The sequence below is a fragment of the Egretta garzetta genome, unplaced genomic scaffold (genome assembly GCF_000687185.1).
Source record: "Egretta garzetta isolate BGI_Z169 unplaced genomic scaffold, ASM68718v1 scaffold56, whole genome shotgun sequence".
In the NCBI taxonomy this organism is placed as follows: Eukaryota; Metazoa; Chordata; class Aves; order Pelecaniformes; family Ardeidae; genus Egretta; species Egretta garzetta.
The window spans coordinates 6,777,345-6,788,732 of NW_009260182.1; the positions used below are offsets into that span (position 1 = coordinate 6,777,345).

The window sequence follows — 11,388 nt, forward strand, 5'->3', positions numbered from 1 at the left end:
GGGCCGGCAGCGGCTCCCGGTGGTGATCGCCCTGCTAACCCAGGACCCCTTTCCTCTCTGTGCAGGTTTGCCCCATCTTGCTGAAGGAAAGCTGCAGTATGCCCAGTTCTCCTTCGAAACGGCTGAGAGGTAAGTTCAAAGATGCAAGTGCCACAGAAACGCAGAGTGACTTGCCAGTGGAGCTGCGCCAGGGGAAGCATTCAACACGGGAAGCGCCAGGCAATGCCATCCCACGGCAGTCCTTAGCTGCCATCCCACGGCAGTCCTTAGCTGCCCACCTAGGAAAGGAAGGGAGAAGTCCACACTGCAGTTACCCTACAGCACCACTGCAATGGAGTTAACCCTAATGCAAGTAGCTCTAAATTGAGTCTGTTACCCAGTAACACATGAGTCTTTAGATCGAGATCATCATTCAGTAGCTGGCAGGTAGTCAGCTAGGCCACCAGAATAGTGTATAACAGGCAAAGTGTATAAAAGACGTAAGTGGAGCTGGAGGAGTTGCTCCTTTTTATGTAGTTACTCAAGATCAGGATCTAGGTCCCGAGAGGGCATAAAGGTAAGATTGTCCTGACTACTACATACCTTTCTCTAGAAAGGAATCTAAATTATAGTTATTTGTATGCAGTTGTGGGAAGTGTACTTCATGGTTTGTTTCTATTGTAATGTTTATTCATATGATACTTAGAACAGACACTACATACACCTGGTGGTTATTTGAAAGAGATTCTAACCAGCAAGATACAATTTATGAAGGATCCAGCAATGATATTATGCAGCAGTTACTTGAGATTATTCAAAATAATGTCCTACTTTTCCATGGGAAACATGTTAGCAGTTCAGAGACCATTAAAATGCAAACAGTTTTTTTCTGTAACCTGGTACAGCACTTGAGCTCTAGATGAAACAACAGCCACTGTTCTATTGGTCTGTAAAACAGCATTAAGTGCAGGCAGCAGAAAATAGGTGGGTAATAATTTACCATGCTTGTCTGTTTCAAATGAAGAGCATCTAAAGGCACATAATCTAGTCAATGACCTATCTTCAGCAAAATTGGGCTTGTTCTCCCTTGTTTGCCCAGAACATCAGGAGAAGCTTTAAAAATTTAATCCTCACAGCATTCTTCAGCTGATGCTCCCAATGTATGTCTACTTTATTTCACTGCTGTTAAGCACATTTCTTTTAGGACAGGTATATGTTTAAATCCCTGTTTCCATGGGAACCAAGTACACTTATAAAATGCACAGTTCTTTATCTTTTCCATTTAGTGGACTGTTTGGATTTGAGCTATTCAGGAGAGGAACAATCTGTTTTCACAAACAAGTGGGAAAAGAACAGGAGAAAACATTTTAACAAAACTGTATGTCTGAAGAATTGCATGTTTATATGTTAACAAGAATATCTGGAATTACTTTTTTAAAGCATGGAATGGAACCATTGTGGTTGTCTAATTTCACTCCCTGTATTTGAGGAAATCCCTTGCCTTGTTACTGTAGCTAGAGCCAGCACATTTTAGGAAAGCTAAAACCCCATGCAGAGTCAAGGCAACTTCTTGCTGTTAGGAAATTCAACTTTAGTGAAGTTGGGAGGCAAACTCTTGCTCCTCTCGTTTGTAATGTCCTTGCATCTTCCACTAAGACATGATACTGAACAGAATTCTGGTCTGGAGGGATTTGGCTCTCAACTATATAGTCATGCTAACTGAGTGCTATCAGAAGAGCCAAAGCAACTTTTTTTTCCAGTAATTTATTGTTGGTGACATAGGTCACTGAAGTGTTGCTGCTTCTCTGTGCTATGTATCCTGGTTGGAACATTATTTCCCACTTAAATAATATGAAGCATTACTTTTGATGTTCTATTTCAGCCAATACAGTTAAATAAAAAAAAAAAAAAAACTTTCCCACAGTTTGTTGTGAGCACCAAGATCTGGTCAGCTTTGAACTATAGGTCAAAGTATAACAAACTAACAGGATATTGCAGCGATCCAAGTCTAAATTATGTACTAAAAATACTTTCCCTGTTACACTACCTTGTGACTGTAGTAATTAAAATGCAGATAGTCAAGGTTAGCTGTTGAGTTAACCTTCCATGCGCACAGGGAGCAGAGCAAGCTGAGTTTACTTCAGGAAGAGCCCTGTGTTTGGTTAGCTGCTCAAGTGACAGTCACTACCCAGTGAGTCATGGTAGGGCTCCACCCACTGTACTGCAAACATCAAGATTTCACACAAACCTTACAACTGAGTTGCAGCCAGGGTCTCTAGTTCTGTTGTGTGGAACCACAGTAAAAATAGAAGCTTCACCCTTCCTCAAAGCACAGAAGGAGAACAGCAAGTTGTTCTGCTACAGCTTAAAAGAGCAGCATGTCCAACGTTTTCCACCATCAACTTTTTAACCCTTAGGATTAAACCCATGCGTTTCAGCTCTAGATGGCATCTGTCCACAGGTTTGTAAAGTCACACACCAAACGCTACTTCCTCTTTGCAGCAGGCTTAAGTATTCTGCCAAGAAACTTAAATGACTCAACTAACAAGGCAAACTTAGTGACCTTCATCCCAGTATGTGGAAATAATCACCAAGTGAAATTGTAATTCTGGCAGCAAGGATTTTTTTTAAGTATCAAATTGCAGGTAGCAAAATAAAAAGTTTGTTATTCTCAACAATATAGAACAATTAGTCTTATCTCCACTTTCCAAGGCTTACAACCAAACACATGGTTTATCAGTCACTGGACATACTGGGTCAGTTTGACACAATATACGTTCTAAATGAGGAATTCAGTGTAAACCTCTTGGATGTCCACAGAAGGCTTGACAAAAAAAACCATAATGTGTTAAACTCTAGAGGACAGGAATTAGCATTAGCAAGGATAAAGAACTTGTAAGGAAGAACAAAGGCTGTACTGAAAAGGGAATATATAGAATTCTGTTAAATTGGTCTGGGATCAAGTTTTTTTTTAACAGAGTAGGGCACTAAAATTAGGAATAAGCTAGTGATACTTGCTGACAAAACTGAGGTGTCACCAATACTGAGAACATTCCAAACCAGGAGAACTATGTGGATCTAGATTTTTTTTTTTTTAGTTAAAAAGTGTCATAATGTTAGGTCATGCATTAAATTAATAACTTTCTTGGAAAATTGGAGTTCAGCTGCAAATGACAGCAGCGGCAAGAGATTGGGGTGCTCAGTCACACTACATGACAGACACCAAGTATCAAACAAGGAATTTCTAACAGGAAAGTATTAATGTATTCTTATATTCATTCATTTATATGCTAACATGGGTACGGTCTGTATCAACTCAAGAAAGACAAATTAAGTTTTAAGTGGGCAGCTAAGTGATCAAAGCATAGACAGTGCATCAGAAGAAAGGAGATAAAACTTAATATGTTTAGTAAAATGAAGGCTACAGTATGATGGCTACCTGTAACAGATTATGTATAAATACCAGGAAAAGCATGAAGTAAGAACTTTAGTAAGGACAAAGGAGTTATATTTAGGTATAGTTAAAATGCAATTTAAGGTGTGGTTGGTCAAGATGGGAAAGAACTGAGTTTGTGATTCAGGAAACCCCTTCTAAGGTAAAATTAGTGAACACAGGGAACCAGAGAAGATGACAGCAATGAAGTGTATTACACACACCAAATCAGCAGCACGAACTTCTTTCCCTGCCCTGAGAAACACATAGTATTAACTTTTTTCTTCAGTCACATGGATTTAGAATGTCAAATTTCAATTGCTTTTTAGCTTAACCAGCAAACTAACAGTAACACAATACAGTCCGCAAGGACTCCCTTTAGATCTTATTCTAATCCTGGTTGCTACCTGTTCTGTGCAGCATCGATCCTAAGTACCCGATAGCAGTCATAGGAAACCTGACTGTTGCATGCTGCCTGTCCACTAATACCTCCTGAAGAAGCATCTAAATGGCGTCTGCAAGCCCTGCAGCACAATAGAGCACAGGGAAGCTAATTACCAGAAGGTATCTACAATTCCCAACGCCACCTCTTCTGCTGCTGAGACTGATCTGTTAAGAAACACTGGAGAATTACCAGCTCCCTCCTGCAATTTTAAGGCGGCATTTCTTCATGCTGGAAGCATTGATTTTGATAAGTAACACAGAGTACTTTCATGTGCTTGTGGGTTTCACGTGCATTTGCTCAAAGATGCAGACAAGCACAGTCTTACTACGCTGGGAAGATGTCAGAACAAAGTGTAATGCCTGGCTAATTAAGCTGCAGGTTGTCAGAGGTCACCATGCTCACTGAAAACCCACAAGGTTTCATTGCCTCTTTGCGCTGCCAAGAGATGCTTTGCTGAAACTCTGTTCCTTTGCTGAGGCTGACTGAGATGACATGTCCGAAAAGGGTCCAAGGCAGCAAGGTGGACTGATTTTATACATTCCTCCAGCTTTTCTACATACACAGTATACCCAAAAGGAACAAGAGAATAAATTTTAACAGTAAACTCTGTTCTGAATATTGTTATGTATATTAAGGAAAAGTTTTCAAGGAGAACTTCATGCTGAGGTAAAAACCCAAGATCAGCTCAACTAAGCCAGGATACAAAAAAAAACCCCAAAAAAACAACCCAAACATTATTTGAGCAATTAGATACTTGAGTGCTAGGAACTGGAAACAGATCCACTTAAGCAAGGTATTTTAAAGCCTAATACTTACCAGGAAAACATGCACATTGCCAGAAATAAATATATAACACGGTACTGTCTAGTAAAGTTGTACTCATTCAGAGAAGCCATTTAAGAAAAGAAAAAGGCTGAACATGTCACAGAGGATAGAAAAGTTTTATATTATATTAGTGAGGGCACTAATATGACTAAACATAATACACAGCGTATATAGAAGCGTACCCAGATAACTATCTATCTTGACTATTTAAAGCTAGACTTGGTCAAAGTTATTTGGAGCAACACATCCTAAACGAACAAAAAAAAGAAGTCCCCTAATAAATCCAAGAAGTCTGTGGTTTACAAATCAGTATCAAGTTAAAGCTTGAAATCCTTGGTGATGGCTTTTTGACTCCCAAAGCTTTCCCACCAGATTTTCTATAGAACTTCATGTTTTTAGATTTCCATAAGGTGGAACAATTCAAATAAAATACCTTTAGGAATTCCTATCTAGATTTTACAGCTCCAGAGAAGGAAAGCATCAGTCTCCTAGGTAATAATACACCCCAGGCTTCACAGTTAAGCAAAATGACACATTACATTTGTTTGCAATATTGCTCTTCATAAGAGTGGCCACTTAAATTTGAAATCAGGCATTCAAAATTCCAGAGTCAAAGTAAGGTTCACAATGTGCTCTTCACCCAGTAGAAAGAGACAGAACGGATGGGATCAGATACAGTGTTTTTAAAAGGACAACTATTTTTTTCCTACTCTAATTCCAAGCGTTTGTCACTGTGCTGTCTGGCGTACAACAAAATCTATGGATTGTGGGTTCTTCTGACACCTCTGCTTTGCAGTGAAGCTTTCTACCTAGGAAGACATAACCTCAGTCCCCTATGGCGTACCATCATTAGTCTTTGGGTGCTTGTAAGGACTGGCAGATTCCACAATAGCTGTTCTATATCAATGATCACAAATTAGTCTTCCCAGAATTTTGCATTCTGTGCACAGCAGCTTATTAAATAGCATAGCTATTCAACTCGTAGAGCATTTAAAATCCTTCTCCTTACTTTTTATCAGTTTTCCGAACCAGGAATGGCAAGTTTACTGCAGAGGAGAGCTCAGGGAAAGAATATTATGCTTTCCCCCCCCACCTCCCCACAACTTGTTTGCAGTATTGAGAGACTTACCCAGCTTTGCTGCTTGCTCTTTTCCTCCACCTATTTCAAGGCTGGCTTTAAAAAACACCTTGACCTGAACATTTGTGAAATAGTTAAAAGGCTGGTTATGAATATTAAGTTTGAAGAAGGGTTTTTATTCAGACTAATAAAAAACAAGAGCCGAGTTTTAACACTTAATTTAATGCTCGTGAGTCACATTCAAAGATATGAGAATCTTTGCTATACTTTAAGTTTTCATGTATGTTGTCCTTGCAATTAGAACTTAGAATTCAGCATTGAGTCACTGGTGGAATTCTAGAGATTGGAACAACCAGTATAGGATCTACAGATTTGTAACCTGAGTCCCATTCTTGGATTTATCTGACGAATTAGCACAAAAATTATTTTGGGGAACACTGCCTTTGCAGGCTTCTCTACCATTTCAGATTCATTTACCAAAATACACGTAAGGCATCAGAAATAGTCATTAGCAATGAGGTGAAAGGTTACGTTGTAGAAGAGGGACACTTTTACCTCCTCAGTACAGCTGAACAGACTTCTGAAGGTCATGTTATTAGCTGAGACTGTAAAAAGTTACAGCTCAGATTGGTATTGGCTTTCTTTCAGCTAGAACTCAATTTAATGTGAAGTAAGTTTGGGGGAAAAAATGGGAAGGTTCTGTTCACATGATTTTAGCAGCAGTACAGGGTCACAAAACAGAAAATTCCTATTTGATGACACCCAAATTTTAACCTCAGAGCTTCACAAAGTGTAGTTTTGCTGTGCTTTTCTTCTTTTGTAAAGATAGCAACTCCAATAGCCACACCTGTTCAGCCACAAATGCTTTTCAAGCCCTTTTAACCATGAACTCAGTTGCTAGTTTAATTCTCTGAACCCTTACTTTATGAGGGGCTAATGGCCCTCACTGGCCTTGCTTTCCTTTCCCAAAGGATCAGATATACACAGAAAATACCGTAACGTAAACTGCATCCACTGTCTCCTGCTCTGTCAGTACCCTGCTGAAGAAGGGCAAATACACCACTAATAAACCCATGACCATTCTGTAGTCCTCCACGGAAAAGCGTATTATGTGCAATACATGAAGCCACGCTCTCAGTGTGCTTTAACAGTTGGCGAAACACCCTGCAAGCAAGTTGGCAGAACTGGAGTTGACTTGCATGCACTCTTGTTTTCTTTCCTGATGTGGTGTTATCCCCCCTTTCAAATGGTGATTGGTTATACAATAAATGAGAATATTTTTTTCTGGACAGAAGCCATTCTTGCCATTGCAATGGAACTTTTATTTCAAATACATTCTTATAATAAAGCTGCATTTTGTTATACAAGTAGATAAACCCAAGAGATGAAAGATTCACGTATTCAATTTTAAAATATTGGGCTCAACTAAACTGCAGCCGTTCCCATTCATTTCCTAAACCATGTTAGGGATTTCTCAGGGCAATGGAAATAAAAATGTAATCCAAGTCATCTAGGTAATTAAATTACGGTCCAAGGATATTTGTAACACCACCATAGAAATGTATCTGCTCGTTCTTCAGGCTCTTTGAAGTGCAGGGTGGCAGAAGTTTCTTTATAAACTCAGAAGTTTTTCATTGAGAGCAATCTGTGACTGTGTGAGGTTTGCCAAGTAGGTTACCATCAGTAGGTCCTGAGAGAGGGGTAAAAAAAAAGTGATCAGAAATATTAACAAAGACAGTAGCCTATTAGAGAGTTAAATTTTTAACACCTGTAAAGCAGTTTACAATCAGCTACTAGAAATATTGTTAGTCCTGAAAGTCCTACCCTGAGGAATGCTTCCCTTGCAGGAAGAAGCTTTTGGTATTCCCAGAATATGAAACACTGCTTGTGAAATTTTAACTCTGAGTTCACCCATGTTAACCAGACAAGGCAAAGGGTATAAGCAAAATTAAAAATTAGTTCTGGTCTTGCAGACTGTGGGTGAACAACACATTCAGAAACTTAGCTTTCGCTTTCTAAAAATCTGTTACAGAAAAAAGGTACCGCACTAAAACCTTGTTCCTGTCCTGAGTGTTATGTAAGGAGATAGAACTTCAGCTCAGGCAGAGGAAGCTGGCAAGTCACCAGTTATCTTTGAAATCCATACTGCTCTAACCTTGGTAATTCATATTGTCCAATCGCTCTAAAAGAATTGGTGCTGGCTTTCAGATTACTTGCATAATTCCCAAGTACATTAAAACTTACTCCCTCATTTGCAGTTGCTTGCAATATTATTATGGTGAGCTCCTCCACACACCTTCAGCTCTTAAAACACCAAATTACTGACAAGAAAGGGCTGTATTTTCTATTTACATGTTTGCATGAAAAGATAGATTGTTCTAATCACAGACAAATTTGTGTATGACAGATTTTTAAAACTGCTGGCAATACACTGAAAAAATTAGATGATGAACTTACATTGATATTGCTGTTCAACATTGTCTCAAAGTCCTCTGGTGAAATCTTTGGCACCTGGTTAATAAGATCCATCAGGAATCGCCCAACAGTGTTGTCAGCAGCCACTTTGCCAGACTAAGCATAAGAAACATACATACACTTCAACGTGAGTAAAACGCAGTAAGTTTATGGCCCAGAAAGAAAGCATCAAAAGAAAAACAAGTTGCACAAGCTTACATCAAACTTCTCTGCTGACTCATAAAAATCTGGCCTTACCAATACATCCTCTGCATACTGGAGCACCATGGTCAGGGTATCCTGAATCCTGGCTGATGCTGACCCCACCTGCTGTAAGTCACTGGACAGGCCAATCACTCGATTAGGGCTAAAACAAGTCTTCATGATAAGATCCACTGAAAGCAAAAGGAGGATCGGTGAAAAAAATGACTGCCACAGAAAACAGCCTGAATCCTTAACTTTTTGAAGATTTTTATGACAGCTTCAGCAAGACAATCTAATTTCCAGTGGAATGGCAATTTTACCAGGGTAAAAAAAGCATTTAAGCAGTGTCACAACAATGGTTATAACCAAAATAGGAAGAAAACATTCACCTCCTATCCGCTCTGTATCATAATAAACATATTTCACTGTTAGAGGTGTGAACATCACGCCCATAGTTTTACCAGGGACTCCCATTGGGGCACTAGAAAAAAAAAAACAACAACAAAAACATTTTCAGCATGGACATATTTAAGGGAGGAAGTAATAGATTTCCTTCTCAATGATCTGTTATCACTGAAGTGTGACCATGAGTAGGCTACTCCTTCTCACCGAAATCAGCAATATTAAGACCATGAATAACTGAGGACAGGAAATTAGTCCTGGCATACTATTAATTGCTTCTTTTTGTCCAAGAATATTCCTAGCTGGTCTGATGTTTGTCAGCATGAATACATGAAGAGCTAAGTACTATCTTCTCAGCCACAGCTCCTTGCTTATAGAGCAGGTATTCTTCTGTCCTGAAATACTCCATGCTCTTTGAGAAATCACTTAAGGAACAAACATAAGCATGACAAAAATTCAACTACAAAGCATTCTCAACACCTTTATTATTCCTATTATTAAAAGTATTTTAAGTTCCTTTTGCTTTAACTAAGTAAGATGTCATGGAACAGCCTCCTTTTTGAAGATGCGCAGTCAAGAACCAGTAGGCTTTTGCTACAAAGAAAGGCTGGGATTTTATCCTTGAAGAGGAGAGCCAGTACTGGGAAGAACAGTGAGGTGGAATAGTTCCATTTCTCGATATTTAATGGCCATTGATAAAAATGGAAGGGGTTAAGGGGAAGGAAGACTTATCAAGATAATGCTGTTTCAATTATGTTTTAGCCACACTAACCCTCCAACTTGTACAAATAAACTGCTGAGTAATAAAGTCCTGTGACTACAGGCTAGCATTCAGACAGTGCGATGGAAATTAGTGACACTAATGCTAGCTATATGAATCCTGTGAAATGTCACTAAGATGTTCAGAACACTGTTAAAGTTAATTCAGTCGCAATTCCCCACCCTGATGAGGTACCATCTTATGAAAGGTTAGGTCTTTCAACTTACATACGGTGGTCAAGACATTCCAATGGGAAGTAAGCCATGATCCCTGGCTCACTGGTGTGTTTTAGCTGCTGCACAATATTGTCCAAAATGAGACACTGCAGCCCACTACGTTTCTTGTTACCCTGATGTGGTCTCTCAGTAATTCACATTTCTCCCCTCCCAGAAATGCAGCCTCCCAGAGTACCTGACGTAGGCTTTAATGCTCATGCGTGAATTCTGGAGACTTGTGTCCACAGTGAGGTGGATTGGATTGTGCGCTTCCCGGCTGTAATACTCATGGATCAGGACAGAGTGTTCCGTGATGTCATGACCTGTTGCATACCTTCAAAAGAGCACATGTTGATGAGCCATTCATCCAACATTCAAGTGCCTGATGTTTGATGATATTGGTATTTAACAGGTTTGTATCCTAAACCCCAGATTTCCAAACACTGAGCTGCAGACTCATACTAGCTACATGTTTTAACCAGGGAATTTGTAGTTTTATGGCCGGCTGTCCTAGAATTGTAGGAATCGCAGGCTGAGCATACACATGCCTGAAAGATGCAGAGGGCCAGTGTTGTAGTACCAGCCGTAAGGAGTCAGTACAGCTGACATCAGCCACCCAAGATTCAGTAACCTGTCACTATGCTCTGGACCAACTCTCTATTTCTGTGTGAGCCAAAGCATGCCAAACAAATTTGGACCAACCAGGTCCACAAATCAAACATCTCCCTGCAGGAGGTAGAACTTGTTAATCTAGCTCCTTTAGCTGCTCTGCAACTTGCTTCTCACACACAGAGCAAAACTCCTGTCATTAGAACTGCACTTTGCTGTGCCATTAAAAGGTTGTTGAGGAAGATTGCTCCACAAGAACAGAACTAAGCTATTTTGTAGGATCAGAGAAGCGTGAAAAGATTAATAAAGCTATCTATCCACACACTAAGACTCTGTTCCCATTGACACCCCACTGATCTTGCTTGGCATCCCACACAAGTACGTCCACCTTTTCTCAGCAAAGAACTTCTGCATGCTCAAGTTCTTGTCACTGATTCCTCCTGAGCCCTTCGGTACTTTAAACTACTGTTCGTGTGTTCTCCCTTCTTTCCAACCAGTTATCTGCCATGGTGCAGGTTGTGTTACAGGCGGCTAAGTTCTTCTAAGAAATCTGTGCAACTATTCCCTAACTCTTCACTTCTATGTAATACCTTTTCTAGATATAAACAAAACCAAACCCTGTGAGTCTCCAATACTGTCTCTTCCTATCATGAATTGCAGCAGCCTTACAGCCTCTGTAACAGGAGCTGCAAGATCTTACTGTCTGCTTCTCAACCCATGACGAGGAAAATTATGTGTTTCAAGTAGTTTAAGGGACCAACGCAACTGCTCGCACATTCTTGTGGAAGGAGAACTTACCAGCCCAAGATGATCTCGCTAGGAGACACCTTCTTGTGCAACTCATACATGTTTTTAGCAAATTCCATATCGACTGCCACCTGAGAAAGGGGACAGGACCAAGTCAGCTGGTTACAGTGATGCTTAACCCCTGGCGGAGGGCTCCACGGGCACGAGCCCTAACGCCGCCATCAGAGGGAGCGCAGG

General features: G+C 40.1%; 2 protein-coding genes across 2 annotated transcripts in view; one reads left to right on the forward strand and one right to left on the reverse strand.

Moving 5' to 3' along the window:
- Positions 1-10,047, forward strand: part of PPP3CB (protein phosphatase 3 catalytic subunit beta) — a 69,938-nt gene extending 59,891 nt beyond the window's left edge. The window contains exons 17-18 of the mRNA XM_035897301.1: positions 66-129; positions 9,971-10,047. The gene's annotated coding sequence lies outside the window, so the exon portion shown is untranslated. The remainder of the gene's footprint in view (positions 1-65; positions 130-9,970) is intronic.
- The window catches only part of EIF3F (eukaryotic translation initiation factor 3 subunit F), a 10,669-nt gene continuing 4,187 nt past the window's right edge, over positions 4,907-11,388 (reverse strand). The window contains exons 4-9 of the mRNA XM_035897395.1: positions 11,203-11,360; positions 9,992-10,129; positions 8,808-8,899; positions 8,473-8,609; positions 8,218-8,331; positions 4,907-7,450 (exon numbers count right to left, since the gene is read on the reverse strand). Coding sequence (XP_035753288.1) covers positions 7,373-7,450; positions 8,218-8,331; positions 8,473-8,609; positions 8,808-8,899; positions 9,992-10,129; positions 11,203-11,360 — 717 coding nt within the window. The 3' untranslated portion in view covers positions 4,907-7,372. The remainder of the gene's footprint in view (positions 7,451-8,217; positions 8,332-8,472; positions 8,610-8,807; positions 8,900-9,991; positions 10,130-11,202; positions 11,361-11,388) is intronic.